Genomic DNA, 26,366 nt, shown 5'->3' with positions numbered 1-26,366 from the left:
CAGCCCCAGACCATTACTCCTCCTCCACCAACCATTTCCAATTGGCATGATGCATTCAGGCAGGTAGTGTTCCCCTGGCATCTGCTAGACCCAAACTTTTCCATCAGACTGGCATGTGGTGAAATGCAATTTATCCATTTATTTCACCAATACCATCCAAGAGATCAATCTCCAAGAATTCAGCTTATAACAGACTCCATGGGACACATTCCATTGTTAGTTGTTTAATTTGATACAAATGTACAATATGAGCAATTTTATACATTACACCCACCACCAAGCTCTCACAAATAACAGGATGGAGAAGGTCGGCCATTTTGCACTAATCTGTATGAACAAGTACGGCAAGGGGGGAGCTGAGAGATTCTGAGCAGCAGGTTTTTTAAAATACAAATCCCCAGCAAGATCAGTGGGTGGCAGCGGGTCCCTCTCATGTAGTGGCTTCTGGGAGCATCTTGTAAGAAGTACAATCATTTTGCCTACTGTGTAAGAACAAAGCTTGCAGATACGCGCGGATGGAACAGCAGGACCGCTGCTCACATTCAATGCCCAAACTACCTTTAGTCTAACCTTACGGCGCTAACCCAACAGCAACATTATTCCGGAAAGATCTAGCCAATATGAAAAGATGGCTTCATGTATGAGGTCCTTTTTCTGTCCTTTACAGTCCATTTAGCTCCTTACGGCTTTCCAAAGAATGCAAAGGGGCATTTGCTGTAAAGAGCAATAGACTTTTGGCCACTAACATAGAATAAAAGACAACGTTACTAGTCCTTGCCATAATAAAAAAAAAGGGCATCTGCTTGCATGTTTTTTGGCACAGAAAGTGACACACAGAAACAGAGAATTGAGGAATCTACACTCTTATTCCATTTAATCTAGCTTTTTATTTTGCCCCCTTCTTACAAAAACATAACGATCTCCAAAAATATAAGTGACTTCTACTTGGCAGCAGCAGGGTCTATATCTCGCCACAGCTGCTTTGTTTTTATGTATTTCCATCTTCTGTGTAAAGAGATTTCCATAAGGCATTATACCGGGACTGTGCAACCTGTGCCCTCTGCCAGTATCAAATATGGCTGCCAAGAGCTGCAATCCATTACAGCGAAAAAGCCACAGGTTGGCATCCCTTGTTTTGGCAAAGGCAAGCATTCCTACAAAGCCAATCTACTAATGAAAGTGGATAATTTTTCATCTGAATGTGAAATTCAGGATACAAATTATATGAGTCATTTCCAGGGTAATAATTGGTCAGCTTGTGGGGGTTTAAAATTAATTTAAAAAAAAAAAAATTCAGTTGGTGTGTGGATTCTACCCAATAGAAGTGTAAGGTCTCTGCCAGCGGCTGTATCTATGGCAGACACTGGTAACATTACTTACGGCAATAGGTAAAATGTTGCGACTCCCACACTAAGTGCAGGCCCCAAGGATACGGCAAGCATAAAATCCATTGGAGCAGCACTGCCAGTGGGATACTGAGCCTTACATTGTACTTCACGTCAGCAGGCAATATATATATATATATATATATATATATATATAATATACATGATTTTGATACATAGACATCCGGGGAGGAGGCAGGGTTAGGGTAGGGGCCTGTCTGCCACAGGGTGCCTAAGAAGTCAGTGCAAACATCAAGTTATATTTCTGGCCACTCTGAGCATTGCCGTTGTGCTACTCTTTAGAGTAAAACATTAAAGTGGTTATCATATCAATTATTTAACAGTCGTCCAACATCAATCCCCCTACTGTTCACATAAAAAATGCTTAGTAAATATTATATGTATATATTCATATATATACACACGCATTGATTCCAGTGTATGTTTAGCATTGGCCTTGATCACATTAATAACAATCTGCGGCACTGCATGGTAAGGACTGGCTGCTCTAGTGCTGGAGCGAATGCATGTCCGGCTCAGCATGAGTCTTGTGCTTTGCCTAGTGTTTGCAGCATGGCGCATGTAACTGCCACCTATGGATGAGTGCTGCCCCCTGCTTGGTGCCAGGGAAGTGTATGTGATTGGCTGCCTGACACAGGCTATGCATGGGCCCTGCTCTAGAGCAAACAGACTGGGGAACATACAATGTGCACCTTTAGCTGCTGTCTATTTGCTGCATAGTACATAGTCATGATGCCTCCTGCCTCAGGGTGCTGCCTGGTCACAGCTAAAGGGTGCCAAAATATGCAGCCCCACAACACAGCTTCAATCACACGCGTCATATCCTACAGCACAGATTACATATTAGTCTCTTCAAACCACTATCAGAACAAGGAAATATGAAAGACTATAAAAGGAAATTGTGCTATTCTGGAACTCTATGATTGCACCTTTAAACTTAAATAAAAGGCGCTGGTTACAGCTCTGTGGGGCTTGGGGTGACATATTCTAGCTGCAGTTGCACACAAGTACATTATGGAACCTGATCCACCTGTACTGTGAGAACCACTTGTACTGTATACTCTGTTCTGCTACATATGATGATAGTGATGGGGAGAGAATTTCACCCAGGCCCAAATCTTTACAATAGGAGAACACACAGGACTGTACTTATATTGCAATCATTATATTCCTTCAGCGTTTAGCGTTTGTTAGGAACGTCCAACCAGAGAGTACAGACAGTAGGATGGTACAGAGCAAGGTCAGTATTGCACATATACAGGGGGGTTATGGGGCTGCACATTTCATCCAGCTATTGTGGAATGTAGGAAGCCAATTCCTAGGGTTAGAGGGGTGACGGGCTGTGCCCGCCCCTCGGAGTCATGTGTGAAATATGAAAGGATAGCAAAATTGATTGCAAATTGACAGTTTGGAAATGGAAATGCCAGTTGGCTGCTGGAGTGGTCACTGCTTCTTCTCGCGGGTGGTGATGGTGACCAGCTGTTTGGCAGCTTTTGCGATGTCATAAGCGCACTGGATGACCTGCTGTGTCAGAAGTTGGAAGTCCACAGAGGCCCCAGGTTCTGGCGGGATGGTTTTGCGGCACTCACTTTGCAGTCGGTAGGCGCTAGCGTTCAGTAGCCGCAGTGATGATCGCACTGTCTCCAGGGCAGGTTTCTGCCACAAACACAGGAGAAAATACAGTGGAGGTTAGAGAGTCACTGGCCAACTGCATAGGGGATCCATGTCTTCTACATCACTGGGAACTAGTTACATCCACACAGATACACAAATACTTTTCTGCCCTCATTTTCTATTGCTTGATTACTTGTGCTCTTATTAGTTCTTTAGTTCTTCTAATATATATATATATATATATATATATATATATATATATATATATTATATATATATTATATATATATATATATATATATATATATATATATATATATATATAAAATCTGAGTTAGTACTGTGTAGCACCAAACATGTAAGGCTTTTTGTATAGAATATATATATATGTATATATATGTATATAGTATATCGTATATATGTATATAGTAAGTTAGTACTGTGTAGCACCAAACATGTAAGGCTTTTTGTATTTCTCCTCTATTAAAGTCTGTTTTAACTTTAAACACCTCTTTTGTCGGATCTATGAGTGCCTGCTGACATTGTAAGTATTTAACAACTCCCAGCACCCCTAAAACTCTTGGCTATGTTGAGTTTAGCAGGGGAGCAACAAACTGAGCCACTCCCAGACAACTGGTTGGCTATAATGTTGCCCTGTGTGAGTAGAAGGCGCTTACCTTGGGGAAGAGAGATGCCATCTCCGTTACTGCTGAGTGAATCTTTTCCGAGCAAGGGACAAAGCTAAATAAAAAGCAGAATGAAAGAAACTGAGTGCAGGAGCCAAAGCCAGCGATGCAGGCAAACGTAGCTCACTTGGTACATGAGTGGGCATGTGGAGCAATACAGTAAGAAGCCAACATGAACAAAACTAAGGAAAGCATATTGTTTACTCACCCATTCTCTCGCCTCTTGCCCTCCCCTTTGTCTTCTGCTCTCCCTGTCTCCTTCTGTCCCTTCCTGCTCTCCCTTTCTCTCCCCTTTCCTATTCTTCTTCCTTACTATCCTCTTATTTGATTTTTACTGTATACCAACTTCTCTCTCATACATCTTGTGTTCTCTCAACATCCATTTTCTCCAATGCACCCTTCTTTCTGCCGCTCTCCTATTTGGCAGCCTGCTTATTACATCCCCGTTCTGTTCTTTTTCTCTCATTGCCATTGATTTTCATCCATTATTTTGTTTATTCTCAACCTTTCTATTCCATTCTGCTTTTCCCCTTTTCCCTTCTGATTTTCCCTTTCCTGCTCTCCATATTTTCCTAACATTCTCTGATGCTGCTCCCGCTATCCTACCCCCCCAACCAATTCTCATTATTATTAGAATGCCATGAGGATGTGCCCTGCTGCAAATCCAACTTTGCTCATCATCTACTTAGGCCATGTTTCACACTGTATTAAAATGTGTTGTTATTGCTTTTTAATGAAAGCTTCTATAGAAACCCCCCTCTTTTTGTCATAAAATCATTCATTTGAATATAAAAGGACAATGGTGCATAACCACAGGCAGATTATCATGGTTGTTGTAGTGTTTATGCACCCTTTTTATATAAAGTGGAATGAGTTCATGCCAAAAGCCTGTTTATTTTCCCTTGAAATCTCTCCTGCATGCCCATCCTATCCAGTTGCTGCTCACTGATCCCATATAGTGCAATCTCCCTGTAAAAAAAAGCCAGAGAAGGTCCCAAATCCAGGCAAAGATACTGTGTATTATTAGACAGTGCTGCAGAATAGTATTTTCTCCCTGCGACTATTATTTTAATAAATGCTGCCCCAATGTCTGTTGCAACACCCCCTAGTTTGCTGCAGTATTATTATGGGGTGCTTTCTTGCAAATGATCCTCAGTTGTGCCGCTGCTCTCCCTCACCTGTCGTGCTTGAACTCCTGTGCAGCCCGCAGCAGCTCCTGGATGTTTTTGGTAACTTGCTCTGTTCGAAGGATCACATCCTCTGTGCTGGGCAGGGCAGGGTCTAACTCCAGTTCCACATCTTCAGCCTCCGTGTGGGGATCCTCATCCCGGGACACATCCAGGTACCGCCTGCCATCGAGCCTAGAAAGAGTTCAATATACAGAGCTCATTACCCACTGTGCACTGGGAGAGAGTGGAACTATCACTGTTACGGCTATAGCACAGGGGTGCACAACACATCCCTATGTCCTACAGATCCCTGCTTGCCCTATTACCATCCATACAACTGTATAATTAGTCAGGGCTCAGCAACCTTCTGTAGCTTAAAGTCAACTGAATTAAGAACTGGTAGTAGAAGTCACTTGAAAAAGGGCCAGGTTAGGGCCTGAAACATTGCTTGGAGTCGGAGATCTAAGCCATGAATTTCCAATAAAAAGGCTATTTACATTTCTAACCCTGGATGGTTCAGTGATTCTGCTAGCTATTATCACCATCCATACTCAGTTGACAACCATATGTTTGAGGTAACTGGCCCCCCAGTGATATTACCTTTCCTTGCCCTTCATGCATTGGTTGAGTTGATGCTGCTTATTTAACAAACTGGATGTTTTTTCAGTAAAGCAAAATATGTGGAGCTATTAAGATGGCTTTTTGAAAACATTAGCAAAAGGTCTGAGTAACCCAACTGCCACATTGGTGACCAGCTCCTACACCATATATAGCAACAGCCAGTCTTGTAAGCACCCCAGAGTATTTTTAGCAATTACTTTGCCCCATGCCAGATACATGATGTATCCTAATAGGCGGCACTTCGGCAAAGGGTTCATTTATTGCCCTTGCATTGTCACATACCCGCTGCTGGTTTCTGTGCTCTGCGTATTATCATAGTCACTGTCTGTGCCGCTGCCATGCCGCTCCGGTTTTGTAGGCTGGGGAAAAAACAAACATTAGGAATCTCATTTTCCTACAACTTGGCTGCTGGAAGTCCCAGGCTCTGTCCCAATAGGGCGTTCAGTATGGATGGAGAGACTGGTAATGCAGGCTCAAACCTGCCATTTGCCCAAAGCTTTTTGTTCCAAAATGTATTACACTAAGTATTTTGTGTATATATTTAGCTACACTAAGGGGCCTATTTATTATGCTGTGTAAAACAGGGCAACAAAATTCGCCACGCATTGCCAGGACTCGCCATGTTAAAAACTGCAGAATCCTTTAAATGCATTTTTTTTCTTCCACTGGAACTTACATAAAATAACAGCGTGAAATGTGGCATACGGACGGTAAAATTCACCATTTATTTTACACAGCATAATGAATAGGCCCCTTAGTATGTTGTGTATATGCTTAGCTACACTTAGTATTCTGTTGTGGCTCTTTAAGTTACATGAAACATAAAGGTCACTAGTGGTTAAGGGGTTAAAAACCTGTATTACAGGAGAGAAATAGGGTGGCACTCAGCAGAACGAAATGCATTCTATTTTTTCCCTGTTGGACTGTTTGGCTAGTTTTAGCTCCCAGGCATATATTTAGTAGTCTGAATCACTGCATTTCTCATTATAACCCCCCCAAAGTTCCCATAATGAAGACAGAGTTGCCAGTACAGAGCGGCACTGCAGGGAGTAAATTGCTCATAAATGAAAAAAATCGCTGGCTGTGTGCATGATAATGGCATGAATCAGCCCAGGCTAATGCAATACATTAAGCTCCTGTACATTCTGCGCAACTGTACAACTCTGGTTCTTAAAGCACCAACATATATTATTCATTTATCATCGTTAACCAGCTTCCACCACATAGAGACAGTAGAGGCTGCTAAATGGCATTTACCTGGCCCAGCCGGCAAAAATAATCCTGGTGTTATTAACAGGGAAAGACATAGCAGGCTGGGTGGAACCCCTGCTGGTAGCTTAGTAGAACTACAGACTACCTTGTATCCCTGTGTAGCCAAGACAGTCTGGATTTGCCGAGCCCGATAAAATCAAGACTTAGGCAAAAGTGGGCGAAGTTTCAGGTACTCCAGAAAGGTGTATAACCGCCCTAGTAGCAGAGTGTTGTACAGGTATGGGATCCTTTATCTGGAAACCCGTTATCCAGAAAGCTCCGAATTACGGAAAGCCCGTCTCCCAGAGACTCCATTTTAATCAAATAATTCAGAATTTTAAACTGACGATCTTTTTCTCTGTAGTAATAAAACAGTACCTTATAACTGATCCCAACTAAGATATAAATAATCCTTATTGGAGGCAAAACAATCCTATTGAGTTTAATTAATGTTTAATTGATTTTTTAGTAGACTTAAGGTGTGGAGCTCCAAATTACGGAAAGACCCCTTATCCGGAATACCCTTGGTCCCGAGCATTCTGGATAACGGGTCCTATACATGTACTGTGTTAGCCATAGATCAAAACCAGAAAATATAGAGTAGGTGATACCTTTTATTGGTAGATAATAAAATGCCAGCTTCCTGGGACTACTTAGGCCTCTGCTTCAGGCATGGGATATATCTCTTACTCTATATTTACTGTAACTGCACTAGGCTGGGCAGATCATGGGCATGGCAGAAGTTTGCATTTTTAATTTTTAATGTCAGAAGGGATTGTACTATGGGAAAGAATAAAGCATTTGTCTACAAGTTGTGGCTACTAGTTCTTCTCTATTACAAACCTTTAAGCCTTAAACGGAAAGTGACAATTCAAGTTGAAATGCAAATTCTGCATTCTTCCCACCATATATTCATTCCATGTGTAATAAAAATAAATAAATAAAAGAATATAAATCGAGGGGTACGTCACCATGTTCCGGCCAGTGTCCGGGGGTCCAGAGAACAGAGGGGAAGACAAGGGGGGAAAGGGCACAGAAGAGGCAGAAATGCCTTTCCGGATCTAAAACAGGAAGGGGAGTGTCAGGGGGCATGCAAACAAACACGAGGAGAACGCTAAATAACAGGAGGAATGGCAAACAGCTATCAACTCACTACATAGAACAAAGACACCACCACCACCGAGTATAACAGGCAGACAATACCCATAAACTACAGGGGCCCGACAGACTCTGGCCAGACACCAGTAGTAAGAAAATGGCAAGTTTATTGTATTGGGTTAAGAACCTCTAAGATTGGGTTCATTAGTATTCATGATTCATACTTGTTTCCCTTTATCCTTAAGCTTCATCTACTCGGTGATCTTTACTGGTTTAAAGATGGCGCTGCTGCTATTTGCTGCCTTTATTGCTTTTTAAACAATTTCAATATGGCAGCTCCTGGTCATTTGTTCAAATGCAAATACAAATTAATATAAGCGAAGATAACTCAAATCTGCATCAATGGCAATGGAGAAAGACAATCTGTTCATAATAAGTTGCATTGCTATACGGTGGATAAGCACCTGACTCCTCCACCAGTGTATGCTACAAAGTGGGTCAAGCTTTCCATTATTGTGCATTGCAGTAAGTTGCATTCCACAATCTATTCACTTCCGGGTTCAGGAAGTGAATCCATCAGAGTATCTCAGATGAAGTACTAGTAACAGGGCACAAGACGCGTCATTATTTATGTGATGTGCACTGTAGCCACGCTGACAGCCTTTAATACTTAATGAGAGAATTAAAGTGATTTTGGATTTTTAAATAAAGTTTGGAGACCTGTGTGTTGTATCCTGAACCCGGACGTTTATCGATTGTGGAAGGACGCTATTGCAGAGAGATTCATCAGGGCAGTTACAAAGCAGCAGTGAGCTCCATAGACATGGTGGTTAAGTGTCTGCAATAAGTTGTTTTGCATCTTAAAAAAAAAAAAGCCCCCCCCTTCCCCAATGATGTTTAAGCAAACATTACTGTTCATCCTGAGATAAGATGATAAATGTAACAGCCACGTATGGGAGTGATTTAATGATGGAGATGCCATGCCTGTTACTGGGTTCCTCTCTGCATTTCAAAGCTTGAGAAACAGATCTTACATTCACTTACCCCAGAGTGAAAAGGCTGCAGTCTGTTACTTAGTTCATCTGTGGACTGCCCAAAAGGCTTGAGTGCAGAGCCCGGCTCATACATAGAAAACGCCTGGCGGACCCGTTGGTGGGCAGCGGACACGGGGTGTTCAGTCCGGTCAGGGTTTGCAGGTGGTGGAGGTGAAGGACCTGTCTGATGTCTAATTTGTGTGTTCTCTGATTGTAGCTTTTGGATCTGTAACAATGACAAACAGCATATTCCTCAGTCCCTATACTGGAACCTAAGCAAGAACATTTATGAGATAATAAATCTGTAGGAGAGACAGACAGGCAGGCAGGGCTCAGCAGCGCTTGGAATACTCAGCAGCAGCAACGCTGTACAGCAATATGCACTTACCTCCCTCTGCAGCCGACGCAGCTCCTCACTCAGATTGTTATTCACCTTCATCAGTTGCTGCACTTTGGCGTCTGATGTCGCAAGTGCTTTTTTAACTTCTAAGTACTCTTGGAGCGTGATGGGGCCGTCTGACAGGTCTGAGGAGTCCATACTCTGCACAAGCAGGAGGAGCATATGTGACATCCTTACACTATGAAATTTGACCACCAAGCATAAAGTGAAGGCAGTTTGAAGGGCTATTGTCATTACATAATCCCCCATTTTTATAATATAATTGAACATGCCACAGGCTACCTAAGGGCAATGGCCCACGGGTAGATTAGTCACCCTTGGTTAAATCTCAGCTACTGCAGGAAACTAATCTCCCTGAAATGCCTTTCCACTGGCAATAAGTGAATCGCCGGTGGGATGGCATATGTGTCATTTCGTTATCCAAAGTTTTGCAAAAGTTTCCAGCAGAAGGAACGTGATTGCTTTCCTTACTTCCTTACAACATTCATGCACAATATCACATCGCTATTTATTCATTCATTTGCTATTCTTCCTCCAACAGCTTCAAGATCTACTACTACAACCTTATAAAATCCCAGGAAATGTAAAAAAACAGGAGGAAGACAAGGCTAATGACAGCCCTCTTAGGACAATGCCCCTGATAAGCAATCATATGAAATGAATATGGGGTATTACTAGGTACTAACCCTTGCTCTGTTGTTTCTGGAGTTCCTGAGCACCTCCTGGTCGGTGTCTTCATCTGATGCTACACTATCATAGTCATGCTGGTCATCGCAGTCATTCGCATTCCGGAATGAGTAGTCTAGATTGTCTAGAAATTAGAGCATAGGAGTTAAAATCTGAGCACCTGTGCTAGGTATTTCTTCAGTTCTAACTCACTACTGTTGTAGCTGTATCAGGCTGGACTGGGATTTCAGGTACCAAGAGGCCCAAACAGCCCCAATAAATAGTGACTGTCTATGGCATCTTACAGCAGCCCCTCTGGCATTTGCCAGAATCCTGATTGCCAATCCGGGCCTGAGCTGTATTATTTCCCTGATGTGTAATTTTTCTGCCACCCAGAATGCCCATAATCTACTTTGTCACTGAGCCCTCAACATATCGGCCAACAGTTAATTCACTGTCACACTAAGGCTGGCCATAACCACTCAGTTGCATTTCTTCCATTTGATTGTTACAAGAACACTGACCCAGGGTCACACATTGCTGTGATAACATACAAATTATACCATGCTTCCAGCGTCAAATACTGTGTTTTGTATAATGCAAGAAAATGTCATTCAAAGCAACTTTCCAGTTTTGAATGGATTTAAAGTTATGTCTAAGGGCTGTGACACACAGGGAGATTAATCGATTTCCTCAAGGCAACTCCTGAAACTTGGGCAAATCGTGCCGCCGTGTATGCCATCCCACCGGCAATTTACATTTTTGCCGGTGGGATGGCATTTCCGGGTGATTAGTGTTTGTCACGCGGCGACTAATCTTCCCGTGTCACAGCCCTAAGAGTTACTGCAGTATTTGGTTATGCCTTTCTTCTTTTTTTGGTCCTGACTTTTGAAACAATGAAGTGGAAATCAATTCCTTCCTGGTCTGTGAAACACCTGGCTTCTGCTAAATAGACGGATACTGCCTTTAACAGTGACCACATTTACAAATTACCATTAGAAATATTTAACGGGTGTGTACTGGAAAGTTGCTCAGAATTATATTTTTGATGCTTATTCAAACTTTTTGGCTGGAGGACCCCCAGTTAATACTGTAGCAATGGGAAACGTGAACTGCATTTTTGTCATCATATCTGTTAATCTACACTGAAACACTTCTAATTTGTATGTAATTTGCACAATATAATGTACTTTTGGGTTATCCTGTATAGAAATCCTACTGTCTCACACTTTGGAATCACTCCAGCTCCAGGTTGAGGTACTTATACCCTTTAGTTTCCAGACAGAAAATACCATGCCATAGAGTTTTCCCAGAACAAGGGCACTGCCACTTCTGGGAATGATAAGATTGCGGCACCATTAGCTTTATGGTATGCATTACGTTTAGTTGTTAAAAGGAGCTGTCCTCTTGCAGCTGATGGAAAAGATCTGCTGGGCAAAAGGCAAACAGGTGACAAAACTATCTAAACTGCCTTTCAACTGCAATCACTTATCCAAGCAAGTCCTAGAGAAAGCAGACTAACCTTTCATTTCAGCTGAATATTAAAGGTGGCCATACTCGTAGCAATAACGATCGTTCCCACCCTCCACTGACGTTCAGGGCTGAATTGTTAGATATGGAGGTAGAAACAACAGAAATTCTACCTCCTGCTGCTGATTCAGCACTAAACGTAGATTTTGCTTGGGCACCATCAACGGTGTCCGATCAAATCTTTTAACCTGCCCGATTGGTTGTCTCGTCGAGCCACCATACACGCACCGAATATTGTACGAAATTAGGTTTTGTATAATATCGGTGTGTGTGTATGGCCAGCTTAAAGGAACAGTAACACCAAAAAATGAAGAGCTTTAAAGTAATAAATATATAATGTACTGTTGCCCTGCACTGGTAAAACTGGTGTGTTTGCTACAGTAACACTACTATAATTTATATAATAAGCTGCCGTGTAGCCCTGGGGGCAGCCATTCAAGCTGGAAAAAAGGATAAAAGGCACAGGTTACATTGCAGATAACAGATAAGTTCTGTAGAATACAATAGTGTTTTATCTGTTATCTGCTATGTGCCCTTGCCTTTCCTCCTTTGAATGGCTGCCTCCATGGCTACATAGCAGCTTATTTATATAAATTATAGTAGACTTTCTGAAGTAAACACAACTTTTACCAGTGCAGGGCAGCAGCACATTATATTTTAGTTACTTTCATTTTTTGGTGTTACTGTTCCTTTAAGTGGTTTCCAAACTGAGGTGTTGGCTCCAAGGGGACAGTTATAGAGCTGTCAGCTGAAATAAAGGCTCAGAATGACTTTTCTGTAGGTTTTTTTTTTATACCAGTAGGTGGGAACGGACAGCCTAAAGGCCACTTCAGGTAAGAAGGAATGCCAATTTGCTCTTCTAAACACTCATAACACAGTCACAGGGCTGATCTTTTATTCTAACTGGAAACTCAGACACATTGTGGAGCAGTGGTTGTAGGACTGCGTTTGGTTTTAGTGCCCTTTTTGATCCAGTATTTGGTCATGGCCAAGGTTGAATAAATAGGAAAACATTTATCAGCCTTAGTTCCAAAAATATCTACTACATAAAGTATTCACTGCAAATCTCATCTTAAATGACCTTTAGGGTGGGCCCTGATCACATATTGGACATCAAAGTGGAACTAGAACCAAACGCAGTCCTACTACCATTGCTCTATAATGTGTCAGACTTGAGAAAGATTATACATAGATCCCTCTCTTTTAAGTTATAATTCTTTTGAAACTGGGATCTAAGGCTGGCACATACTATTACAATATCCGGATTGCTTTCATTCTTTCAAACTAAGCAGAATAAAATGACTAGATACACATAAAACAGTAAAGAGAGGGGTGGATAATAATAATAATAATAATAATAAAAAGGCACCATTACCTGTGGGGATTACGGGGGTCTTTCCTTGCTGTCGCCTCTTGGCCTCGCTTAGGATGTCTATGATCAGAGTAGCAAATTCCCGTGCATTGAATCGTGCCAGCTTTTGGCGCCCCTACAAAAAGTATATTGATAATAAATGAAGTGTGAGTATCCAGCATACAGACAGCAAAAAGCCCTGACAGAGTACAGGACTGCAGGAGGGTACAGACTGAGAATTAGGAAGGTCCTCAGCCAATCCAGAAGGCCCGTCCGTGACTCACCTGATTCCTTGTGGCTGAATACTCAGGGTTAACTGGAAGAAAGGGGACAGCACTGCGTTCCGTGACCAAAGTGCTGTGGTTCTGTGTGGTCAGCCAAACTACAGGGAAAGGAAAGAGTAGGAAGAGAAAATTAGAGAGAAAACATAGTTACACCCTATGCTGGCACACACAAGTATGACTGCTTCCCTTGCCCCACCAGACTGGGCGACGTTACCATGGGGAGACACACTTTTTCCTTAACAGTCCAGTAATCCTGTCATTATAAGACAACATGACATGATACATAGCAACAGAATTTAAATTGGATCAGTGGGAGAGAGTTTGTGAAATGATTCATGTTTTATACCAGGGCACTCCAATAACTAGAGAGACAGAGAAAGGTTATATATAAAAGCCACACTGTTTGCACTAGATCAAGTTACCACAGCACCCTGGTTTTTGCTCTCAAACAGGTAACGACTGATTGCTACCTGCTGATTGGTTACTGGGTGAAAAATGTAATTAATAAACCCCAAAGACTTAAGGAAATAAAAAAAACCGATTTGTGTTACAGTTAACCACATGTAACAGTTGTTACCTGGGATTTGTGCTCCGTGAAAAGTTTTATTTTGCTCATACTGGATTCAGAGATTGGTGCAATAAAGTTCAACACCATGGATATATTACAGTGGCATAACTAGGGGTTACTGGGCCAAAAGATGCAGGGGAGTGGGCAGACGGAGATCCAGTGCCTAGAGCTTCTGGAGTCCCCGGCAGTTGCAGGTCTATAGTTTTTTCTATAGATCCAACTCAGGATATATGCTAAGAAACAGCAATTAATTAGTGGAACAAAGGAAATTGCTATTCTTTATTGAACACCTTGAATTTATTCCTAGCACACTGCCAAACTCTCGAATGAAAAGGAAGTTGCTTGCTGGAGGTCTTTGCCTTTCTATGGACCAACTTTTAGAGGGATTTGGAAAGCCGGAACCTGACCAATTGGCAGTGTATCCTGTTTTCAACTGAGCAAATAGCATAACTATGCATTCATATATAAGTTTATATTGGGAAGATTTTAGCCTTGCTGCAAAATCAGAAGTGATTGTTTTCATATAAAATGGATTTAAGTCATTCATTAAAAGGAAATTCCAGTTATCAAAGTAAAAAAGGGCAGCTCAGCATAACAAAGAGCAGAGACAGGTACAGTAATACATAGGGGAGTGCAGCTCTCATGTTCTGACTCAGCACTACTTTGTTTCTCTGGGCAGGCAAACGCTAATAACGCTTCTTACATTAATTTCATTTTGTTTTGCCAGCTGCGTTAGTGTGAAGGATATCCATACACAACAGATTCTCCACATAACCCTGCCATCCAAAGAAACTCTTTGGTCCTTGTATTGCTGGGGGCAGATGTAAGTATGTATATTTTTATTTATCTAGTGCTACGTGTATATGCAGTGCTATACGCATGTTATTAATGCATTCATACTGCAGAGTCTTGCAGACATAAACATGCACAAAGATGAAGTTATTGTATAAATAACTTTGTTTCTAAGCTTTCCATGCACAGCCTGCCCTATTTAGAGAATAAATATCTGCATCCCAGCACAAATCTGCTCCGACACTCCCTGATCAGCCTAGTATGCAGAATAATTTTTAATGGGCCTCATTTTAACCATATTCCTTGTATTTAGCTAATGGGAATATTAATAAATAGCTATACATAGTTCTACTGGATGACTTCCCTTGTTAGAGGGTTCTACCTTGCATTGTAACTGGTTACTATAAGCAGCCAATCGTCATAACAAGCAAGAAGCAAACTGATCAACCTAAGCTTGCCCATAACCAGTACACAATGACCCCCTATTTCTTTATCAGTGCAGACAGTGCCCTGTACTAGGCATAAGTCTGCTAGGAAATATTAGAATGTAGGCACTAGTGCTTTGCTGAAAATACAACAATAGCATGCTGCTTATTACTTTGCATATTGCCACAGTGCCTTTATAGAAGGCATCTAAAACACTGTCTTGATACAAATTCATAAAGTCATAAATGAAATGCAAACACTGCTGCTGGCCCACCAAGGGATGCAAAGGAGAAGAGAGGCCCACAAAGAGTAACTGGTTATTAACTAGCTTTGACTTTCCTCCATAAATGAATACTATAACCACCTTTTTATCTGTATCCTTGTTTAGAACTAAAGAAGACCTGATGAAATGACAGAGGCCATAATGACAAACATTGTGTTTTTGTTAGTCTAGTTTTTTTTCTTCTCCATGCTGGAAGTCTGATATCAAAACATTCCATACTGCCATCAACTGCCTCCTATGGGAATGATGCTGAGATGCCAGCATGGGAAGAGTTTCTGTTCATCCATCCTAAAAATGTATTTGTAAAAAATACAGGAGAGATTTGAGTGCTGTGATTCCCGAAGGCAATGGAGCCGATTTCGGATGCTTATTAGAGTGGAAAACTGTGCTGTGGTTTGAATGGGAAGCAGCGGCACGTGGTCCCATGCGTAGCCAAGAGAGGATTTTGGAGCAAAGAGAATTTGTTCTGTAACCAGGGACATGTATAACACAGACATCTAAATTATAACCCAGTTAGCATGAAGGTAACCCCACCTCTATTTTCTCCATATCGTGGCTAATTTTAGAGTTTCCCATCCAGCCGACAATTAGGTGTGACCAAATGCTCTTAATGAGAACAGCAGCCAGCGCTTCCAGGCAGGTTTATAAATAGTGCTGGCTGCTAAGTAAGTGCAGCTCTAAATCTGGAATGTGTCTGCTGGATACATGTGTTGGCTTAGCCGGGGCAGATAAACAGTATGCACTTTTTACCTATTTTAACTGTACTAATATCAAAAAAAATTCCATTTTACCCATCCAAGCAGTGAGCACCTTCTGTGACCAGGGATATACTAAATGTACCTGGCTTACAGGTGGTGTCTGTAGGTTTCAGCTCCATGAAAGTTTCTTGATCAGAGCTAAAGACATGGCATGCCTGTGCTCATTATCTTGTCAGCTTTGGGCAAACAATCCCTTTGGCCATTTATTACATTGGCTGAATGAATCAATGTCCCTGGCCTATGGCTATCTTTAAAGGAATACTACACCCCTGAATAATGCAGCTCTCTATAAAGATATAATCGGAGATACCAGCAGATATGTGAAAACCTGCTTCATTAAAATAAAGCATTTTCATAAAAATATACATTTTTAGTAGTATGTGCCATTGGGTAATCCTAAATAGAAAACTGCTATTTTAAGTACTAAAGGCCACCCCTTGGGTTCAAATAATTCATGGTGCACACAAACAAAACAAAGGTACACATACCTTAGGTCACATCATATATATTCCAGTTTGGTAAGATTCCTTCATAGGCCACTTAAAATCATAAACTTTTAATATATAAATTACAAGCATGTCTTGATGAGATGATATAAACTATACGATCACCCAATGCTGGCTCAGGAAGCTGGGAATGCTAGCCAACTGATAAACATTGTGACTGCACACTCACATACTTTGTATTCTCTTGTTTTTAAGATGGCAGTCTGTTTCCAATGCTAGCGGCTGTGGCATGCCATTCCCTCTTCTGCACTGTAAAAAGATAGCACTGTTCCATCTGAACAGCACTAATGAGCATTTTGCCAAAAGCCGGATATTAATAGTATGGAAAGTATTTTCTGTATTGAGGGGGGAATCCTTTGGTTAAACCAGTGGCTCTCAAACTGTGCATCTGGCTCCCTAAGGGCTACGGAACAGTGGCTATGGGCCCAGCCAGACAGGGTGACATCTGGAGAGAATAAGTATTTGTTCTCCTAGGTACGTCTGGTTCATTTGGGGTGAACAGTATTTTTGGAACTATGGTTGAATGGCTGATACAGCAATGATTTATAGTTCTCAGCTAAAGGAGGTCCTTGACAAACGTTGGTCCTCAAAGCAGGGCTTAAAATGGAAAAAAATTCAACAATCACACCAACCATTCTTACAGTGCTTCTCTCCACCTGCTGTTGAATGGCAACTCCTGGCCAATGGTGTTTGATCGATGTTGGACCCAATAACTAACACTGGTTGCAGGAAATATAAGTGTAGTATACCCTATTACATACATATTTCTCTTATGTCACTAAAAAGGAAAAAGATGGATGAAAGCAAGACACTATGGGACAATGGAATAACTACAAACACATAGCAAGAAACCATATTTCTGATTTTATCATTCTAACTGTAGTAGGCTACTTAACCATGAGTTAACTCCATACCTGCCATTACATGCTATTTTACCAGCATCAGTTTAGCACTGAAACCTCCTAGCTTTAGAGCAGGTATGACAATATAACCTTGGGTGAAGTTACAAAAAAAAAAATATATATACCTACAGATGATGGACAGGGCACGATAATGATGTGGAGAATGGACCTGCACATTGGTGATGTCCCACAGATGGAAAATGAGAAGAGCAACAGACAGCACCCCTATTGTTCCACCAAAGGGTATCTGCCTCACATCTTGGTTGGTATCCAATGTACCACAATGCACAACTAAAAAAGCAGCAGTTACTCTATGCGCAATGTGTTGTACAGGCACTAATCTATTCCATCCTGTGCATAAGTGAGCCTTGATTTGTATAATGAACCATCACTAGCAGTACTTTATGGCTGAGATCCTAGCTATCTTTATAGCAAAGCATTCAGACCACAGCATTCCACGTTCTCAGACCTACGGTTTACAACCCTCCAGGATTTTGAGCCATTTTTTAGGATAGAAGTTTAGCTAGCAACAGATACTACACCACAACATATGTCATTTTGTACATACATATAGTAATACAGGTATGGGATCCATTCTTTGGAAACCTGTTATCCAGAAATCTCCAAATTACAGGATGTCCATCTCTCAGAGAGTCATTTTTTTAATCATTACCAACCAGCTTAAAAAAAATGCCCCTTCTCTCAGAATACTTCCAACTGCAGACAGATGTTGAGCTCAGAAAGTCACTGAAGCCTTTGGCATTTGGTAAAACTTCCCCTTTATACAGTCAAACTTTTAACGATCCCACAAGAAAAAAAAAGTGATCTGATAGGAATGGCATGCCTAAAGTATAAAGCGTGTCTGGGATTCACACTAGAAAAACACATCGCTAAACATGAAATCATTTTCATATAAGAAGATTTAACCTCTGTGATGCTGCGTAGGTTTCAAAGTAGGGGTAAAAAAAAAGGGACAGTAACATTTACTAAAGTCACAGAATCTAAAAGCAGACGAACAGACAACTTGCGACAGATAGGAAGTGACAAAAAAAATACATAAGAAACAAAAAAAGGAGATGATTGTAGCATAGAGTACCTGGCAGTTCTGGCCTCAGCGATGGGAAAGAGGCATCACAAACCGAAAATGTTGCTTAGAGCCTGGGAGACAAGCAGGGCAGAAAGGGGCTTTGGAAATGGAACAAAGCCACGGGAGCTAAATGGTTCCCTTAGACAAGGGAGGAGAGCTCCCAGTACGTGCTGTGGTTGAGTGTCTTGTCGGCACTGGGGGTGAGCAAGTTAGACAGAGCATAAAGGGCTGCGTTTACTCTCTTAAGATGAAAAACTATGTTAAAGCCTGCTTACACTGCACAGGAATTGGCAGCCACAAGGAATGTGGGATGGGCCAGGAACTGGTTCATAAAAAGAAAAAAAATATGCATATCAACCATGGAGTTTCTTTCAATATCAATATTTTGCACAAACAACTTGCACTCTGGTGTGGGCAGTATTTTAAAATCATTGAAGACATACAAATAAAGGGGGGCGACTGATTTAACCCTCGCACCCGCAGGGCCGGCTTGCTATTAAGATAACTCCACTTCCCATGTAATCCTGGTACTGCTGGCAGCACTGAGGCTTGTCTGGAACAAAGAGGTTGGGCCTGGCTAAAGAAAACGCTGCTTTGTTGATTTGAGTATTTATTCGGCACCAAGAAACCAGTCTTGGGTTGGACCCCAGGGAAAGGTCATTATCGCGCACACTCACTGCAATATCCTGTATTTTGTACTTTACTCTAAAACAATGGGATAATTAGCTATGAGAGATGTCACACTGTCTGGAACTCCCCATCATACAGAAAAAAGGATAAACTTGGGAGAAGTTACTCTAGGATGCAAATTAATTGTTTTTAGTGTCACAGGTATCGGATCATTTACCTGGAAACTCATTAACCAGAGAGCTCTAAATTACAGGTGGCCATCTCCCACAGATTCACTTTTAATCAAATAATTTCATTTTTAAAAATGATTTCCTTTTTCTCTTTAATAATAAACAGTACCTTGTACTTGATCCCAACTAAGACATAATTATACCTTATTGGAGGCAAAACAATCCTAATAGGTTTAATTACGGTTATTTTCAAGAACACTTAAGGTATGGATATCCAAATTATAGAAAGACCCCTTATGCGGAAAACCCCAGGTCCTCAGCATTCTGGATTACAGGTCCCAAGCCTGTATTATAGTACGCATATTAGGAGACGCGTCTCATAGAAACTTGGAAATAAACATTTCAGAGACAAGGGTATTTGCATTTAAAAAAGAAATATAAAATAGAAGAACAATTTTCTTATTTGTTTCGACAAAATGTGCCTTTCCTGCCCCCAGTTGCCAACTCATGGTATGCGGGCAGTAGGTTAGCAAATCATTGCAAGCAATGGCTCCTTACACCAGCAAAATCTCTCTCTTCACTTATAATTACACCAAAAAATGTGTGTTAAAATAATTAAATAATTAAATAATTTACCCCGAACTGGTAAAACAGATGTGTTTGCTTCAGAAAGACTATAGAGTTTATATAAATAAGTCATTGGGGGGAAACATTTAGGGTCAAGACACATGGAGCTACTAGTAGCAGCTACTTGTCACAGCTACTAAAATAGACAATGCTGATCATTTACTGATAACTGTCCTTATGTGTGTTTAGTAGAGACAATTCTCAGTATTGTCTATGGCAGGAGATTTTCTTGAGTTTAGTAGCCATAATAAATTAGCTGCTACTAGTTGCTCAGTGTGTCTTGATCCTTAGGGCAGTGGTACAGGGGGAGATTAGTCACAGCGCGACAAATCTCCGTTGTCACAGGCAACTAATCTCCCCGCAATGCCATCCCACCAGCAAGAGTGTAAATAGCCGATGGGATGGCATATGCATCACTGGAATGTCCCGCAGTCGCCCAAAGTTTCCTCTGAAGACAACTTCAGGCGAGGGCCATTGCAGTGCCGCGTATGCCATCCCACTGGCGATTTACAATCTAGCCGGTGGGATGGCATTGTCGCAACGCGACTAATCTCCCCGTATACCCCTGCCCTTTAGGTAAAAAAAAAAAAAAAAAGGCACAGGTTACATAGCAGATAAAAGATTAGGTCTGTAAAATACAGTGGTGTTTTCCTGAGCTTATCAGGTATCTGCTATGTAACCTGTGCCATTTAGCCCTCTTTTTCCAGCTTGAATGGCTGCCCTGTGGCTACACAGCAGCTTATTTACATAAACTATAGTAGGGTTTGTGAAGCAAACATACAATTTATACCAGTGCAGGGCAACAGTACATTATATTTTAATCACATTGATACATTTTGATTTTTTTGGTGTCACTGTTCCTTTAACATGTAAAGAAAAACAGTAAAACACTTGAAGGACACAAAGTATACCTAAAGCAGATTCTTCCGCACAAGCAGTTACTCACTATATTACGCAAGACTCAGTTGCCCAATATTTTGGCAAAGGTAAAACGCCTCAGTGCTATTGAGCCACTGTTCTATGTTAAATATCAGCAAGTTCCTCTGTCTTTGTCACTGCCAAAATTCCCCAATATTTATATAGAACAGTGGCTCAAGTGATGGTGGTGAGGAAGTCTGAGGAAAGGACATTGCCAACCATCTGTAGGAATAGAAGCATTGCTGTGATAACCTTACATTGGCTAAATGTGCAGAGCAGCACAAACATGCATGTTTCCTTCAGCTTAAAGCAAATGTCAGTATGAAGTGTTATCAGACATCAAATACATGTATACACAACTTCAAAGCCAATCATATTATGGTTGAATTCCACTGCATAAAGCCCCTTATTCTCCCTAAAAATACATGCTTGCAAGGATAATGGTGCAGAGAACACAGGCAGGGGTCTGCTGAGCAGTGGAAATTACGGTTAAATGAGTCAACCTACACCCTGCCGTCATCACACATGCTCACATTCAAACACACACATGCTCACATACACACATGCTCACATTCAAACACACACATGCTCACATACACACATGCTCACATTCAAACACACACATGCTCACATTCAAACACACACAATCTGGATTTTCAACCCTACTTCTGTATTTGTGTCCAATAATGACAGGTGTGGAGATGGACTCTCTGGACACAGATTCAGGAGTAGGGTTAAAAATCCAGATGGGGTGTGTGTGTGTATGTGAGCATGTTTGTGAATTTGTTTGTGTTGATCTTGTTGCATGTAGATCCACTCATAAAGGAGAACTAAACCCTAAAAATGAATATGGCTAAAATGCCTTTTATACATACTGTACTGTACTGTACTGTACAACTTCAAACTTGCCCCATACTTGTAACTTGTCCCAATCTTGGAAAGTGTCTGTGACACTCATATCACTGTTAGTGCAGCTGTTCGGAAGCCAATAAGCAGAAAATGATGTTGGCCTGTCATATAAGGTGATAACTACATTCTGATGCCAATTGCACTGGTTTCTGATTTGCCATGTTTTTGTCAAATCGCTCTGCAAAGTGGCAGCATCCTGCATGGAACTTATAGTTCTGCACAATTTAGTATTATCAACAAAAATACAAACAGTACTGTCTATGCCCACCTCCAGGTCAGTAATAAACAAGTTAAAAAGCAAAGGACCAAGGACTGACCCCTGTGGTACTCCACTAACAACACTGGCCCAATTAGAAAATGTTCCATTTACCACCACTCTTTGTAATCTATCCTTCAGCCAGTTCTCTATCCAATTAACTGGCTCATAATAAAACTGAACTAGTGTGTGTTAGGTTTCAGAAGTTCAGGTTGCTACAACAGTTATACAGGTCTGGCCCTATAGAATTTGAAATTCTGAAAGTATTTAACGGAAATGTAAAAGAAAATGTCTAATGCCATTGCAGGGCTTCCAATACTTCCATAAATGTATTTGTCAATATACACGCTTGCCTATAAATAAGCATGTAATATACCGGTAATGTATCTCTCTTCCCGAAGCTCTCTCATCATTATAAGTCTCATGGAATTTCTGTTAGGGCAATAACAAGCATTTTAAGGGTTAGTGTGCCTTTAAGCAAATAAGCAGTGTTCGAACCTCCAGCAGTAAAGGTTTAAGGTACCCTTAAGCAGCAAAAACAGCACAGAATTATGTGCATAGTGGAGCTAAATACACAGTTTGGATTTCTACCAATTTGATAACATATTCCATCAAATGAGGGCTTGATGGTGGGCTAAAGGCATGACATTGTGTGAGTAATACTGGCACTGAGCACATTTAAAGTTGGCATTTTAGAAAAGGAATGCACAATGTGCTTGTCCATCTGTTGTTGCACTGCATCTTCTGGGGAGGACCAGAGCAATCAGCTACAGTAGACTTATAGGGTATTTGCTTTCTGGGTTATTATATGTTAGTGGGTTACACTTCCACTCTTGGCCACATAAAGACTGCAGCAGGAAGCACAATACTTTTTTAATGCTACAAAACACACAAGCGAGGGATTCAATGTGCCCTTTGTTTTGTTCTTTTATTTTGGTGCTGCTATTGTGCCAGTCTGTGCAAAGTCCAGTTACTGAACACTTTAGGAATTTGAAACTCTAGAACAAGGTTTTTGCCACAAACATTCCAGGCAATGACATCATGTAAAGGAGAAGAAAATGTCCTAAGTAACAACATGTATTCCATGTACAGGAGAGGATACATTATCCCACTATATAATACAGAATATCATATTATATAGGTTTTGTACTGAACACAGTGAGGTCAAATACTAGCAAAAGAATCCAGACACCTTAGGTTTGTCACCCAGCTGTTATATGACTGGCGTAGCCAGCAAATCCCCAGCAGGGGCCTGTGCCAGTATTACAAATTTAACAGCAAGTACTGTACATTGGCAGTAAATTTGTAAGTGTGGCAAACCTAACTATAAATCTCTGTGGCTGATCACTTCCTTTCAAGCAGAGGCCTGGATCTGAGTGTGGCTCACAAGTAAAATAGTTTGGGGATCCCTGGTGTAAGGTATGGGCAGATTTCTATCATTCTGTGGCTCTAGTTACTACTTCAGTTGCCAATTCTCTATACACTGACACATACTGTGAATTAGCAGACAAAATTATACTGAATGTCTGATACATTTTTATTAGTGCAGCCAAGCTTAATCAATGTAAGTTACTGGTCTGCTCTGATTGCATGAATGCAGTCATTTAAGATTCATTTTTAACATTTTCTAGCAACCATATTCTAGTAGTATTTACATTTAATAAAAGCCTTTTTAGCATAAGAGCCAATAGTATACACATGTGGGTGCAAATACCACTTTTTGAAATATTAGTTCTAAACCACATACACTGCCTGCTGGACTTCAAACCAATGCAGAATGTGGAAATATGGCTGAAACACTACTGCAGACACTTTTGCATAGTGAAGGTCTGCTTATATCATACAGTTTGCTTTAATGTGTAACCACCACCTCTTTACTGCGATGCCACTATATGGCATTTGCATTTGGAGGCACAACGCACACCTCCTTCGCAGCAAAGAACTGTGCCACATAACAACAGACTGTGAAATTAAACTTAATGAGCAGAACCCCTGGCACTCTAGGCATAATAGCCTGAATAGGATTGACAGAACATACATTCAACTGAAATGCCACTCAATGTATGTCCCTAGCTTTAAAGTGATTTACCCAATCTGATAAGATTCCATAAAATACAGGTTACCAGGGCCAGAACTCTTGGTAGGCAGAAAATGCACATACATGAGCAGGGGAAACGCAGAGTGTTTCCTTGCTGATGGTGACATCAGACTCCCTTTCCGTTTTGCCTTACGCACCTTCGATACTTGGACTGGCCCTGCAGGGTACCCTTTAAGAACAGTGTCTGTGTATAGATTTTTTTTAGTCCAAATTTGTGAGCAGGCACATGCATGCAATTTTGTGCCATTTGCTAATGGTGCAAACAACGTATTATCAGGTACAACATTTTGCACTGATATACAGATGGTGCAGTTGTGGGGAAAAGGTGAACTGCAGCTGCAGTTCTTTGCACTTTGCCTTATTTAATAAAGGTCCAATGAATAACAATAGATGGCATTGAAATAACCATTTAATTTATAAGATTGTTCTGGAATACTAAACATTTTTGTTATCTGGAACATGCTCTGTTAATATTACTATAGGTCCAGTAAATGTGCTATTTGCACTTGCCTGCATCATTTTCTCTTCTGTCAACTTCATCATAGACATCCATAGCGAGCTCCTCAAACAGCCGGTTACTGAGCTGAGAAGAGAGAACAAGGCTGGTTACACAGAGGCAAGGAGCAGAGCTAACGTGCCAAACACGGAATCACTACATGCCGGCACACAACGATAAGCACAATTACACAGGGGCCAAATGAGAATATGAAAAATTACTATGAGATAATAAACATCAAGGCTTTTTGTGGACATGATGATATTAGGCCATAAAGAAAGGAAATCATAATGTAATATGGAATAAGGGGATGGCATGGCAAGTAACAATGGCACAAAAGAGACAAAAAATGGTAGTGAACTGGTTCTATAGTGCTTATAAGAAATTAAATATTAAAGGATAAGTAAACTTTTAAAATGAGTGAAATTGGTAATAGTATATAGCTATAATTATGCAATTGACTTTTTATTTAAATTTGAAAATATTAAAGGAAATATGTACTGTTAATAAAAATGAAATATGTTACAACAGCGCTACTTGCTGGTCAGTTTCTGACCGTGATCTAGGCCAGGAGAAAGGAAGAGCCTGATGTTCTTCTGGTTTAGAAAGATTTGGGAAACGTTATCTGATGGTTTCTAATGTTTTAGATAAACAGTGCCATTCTTTCAACAGTAGTGACTGCCATAGGACCCTATTATTAAAAAGGGAAACTCTTTCTATGGAAGTAAGATATACATGTATTATAATCACTTAAAAAGTTTGTAGTATTTCTAAAATAATCAGAGAACTCTTCACCCTCCTCTCAGCAATAAATCTCTCTGCATGCAGGCGTTAGATTCTCATGACTGTCTTTCAATATAACTGACACAAAGTCAAGAGGGGCAGAGTAAAGAGTAACGTGATTATTTCATATATTTCAGATATATTTCTTGTTGCCATGATAAATGCTCATTTTCACAAGTTTCCCTTTCATATGAATAACTGATGCAAGCAGCTGCGACATGTGGGGCACATATGTATTGGGGTATTATGTGTATGGAGCCGATACACCTTGCCAGGCCGGCTCCACCTCCTTAGAGGTGCTGTGTTTGTAAGCCGAGAGTGTCGGACAGAGATGCCATCTCTTTTCTCTATCCTTCTCTCTCTTTTTCCTCATACAGAAATAGTGAATGACCATGCAATTGGCCCAATAGTTAGAAGCAAGAGGGCCCACTGACACCTAGGCCCACCGGGAGTTGTCCTGGTATCCTGGTGTGCCAGCCCGACACTGGAGAAGTCTCCTACTATCATGCATGGCAAAAAGAAAAAAAAAAACTATTTCCCCACAATTAAAAGACTGTCTGGGACTTCCCCATGAGGATCTATAGAGCTGGGATGAATGGTGTTGCTGCAACCCACTGAGCACAAAGAAAAGTAGGACTGAACTTGTTCTACCAAGGAGGTAGCAGACTAAATAAAAGCTGAACTGTTGTTTTAAGCTCCGTACTAATTTGTGCCTCGCCATCGTCACAACAACAACAACAACGGTCTCACTGTCAATTCCCCCCAGAAACCCTACATACAGATACTTACTGCTTGTAGCTTTTTCTTTGCTGCTTTTGCAAGCTCCGACAGGTCCAAACTGCCAAACAGAGAAAGAGAAACACAAATTAAAAGGACAAAGCAATTCCATCAGCCTGAATCACCTATAGAACAAAGCAAAGGAAATGGGCTACAGCACCGGCTGATACTATATATGGTTTAGGATAGATTAGAGGGGAACAGATCCCATTTAAAAGAATACATATTTATCCCTGAGTTACAAAACACTGAATTTATACAGTATTTAGA

The 26,366-nt window shown here is 40.9% G+C and overlaps 1 protein-coding gene across 3 annotated transcripts in view; it reads right to left on the bottom strand.

The window, feature by feature from the left end:
• Window positions 1-208: 208 nt before the first annotated feature.
• git1 (G protein-coupled receptor kinase interacting ArfGAP 1) overlaps window positions 209-26,366 on the bottom strand; it is a 72,126-nt gene continuing 45,968 nt past the window's right edge. For 2 of the 3 annotated variants that reach the window (XM_031896668.1, XM_031896669.1), the window contains 12 exons: window positions 26,109-26,157; window positions 24,551-24,623; window positions 13,111-13,208; window positions 12,851-12,962; window positions 9,966-10,090; window positions 9,268-9,420; window positions 8,890-9,105; window positions 7,719-7,808; window positions 5,779-5,855; window positions 4,885-5,067; window positions 3,698-3,761; window positions 209-3,062 (listed from right to left, as the gene is read on the bottom strand). In XM_031896668.1, the coding sequence (XP_031752528.1) occupies window positions 2,850-3,062; window positions 3,698-3,761; window positions 4,885-5,067; window positions 5,779-5,855; window positions 7,719-7,808; window positions 8,890-9,105; window positions 9,268-9,420; window positions 9,966-10,090; window positions 12,851-12,962; window positions 13,111-13,208; window positions 24,551-24,623; window positions 26,109-26,157 (1,453 nt within the window). In that variant the 3' untranslated portion in view covers window positions 209-2,849. The remainder of the gene's footprint in view (window positions 3,063-3,697; window positions 3,762-4,884; window positions 5,068-5,778; window positions 5,856-7,718; window positions 7,809-8,889; window positions 9,106-9,267; window positions 9,421-9,965; window positions 10,091-12,850; window positions 12,963-13,110; window positions 13,209-24,550; window positions 24,624-26,108; window positions 26,158-26,366) is intronic. The other variant, XM_031896670.1, reaches the window with a different exon arrangement.

The sequence above is a fragment of the Xenopus tropicalis genome, chromosome 2, assembly GCF_000004195.4.
Source record: "Xenopus tropicalis strain Nigerian chromosome 2, UCB_Xtro_10.0, whole genome shotgun sequence".
NCBI classification, from domain to species: domain Eukaryota; kingdom Metazoa; phylum Chordata; class Amphibia; order Anura; family Pipidae; genus Xenopus; species Xenopus tropicalis.
Note: the sequence above shows the minus strand (reverse complement) of the source record. Positions and strands in the feature narration are given on the sequence as shown.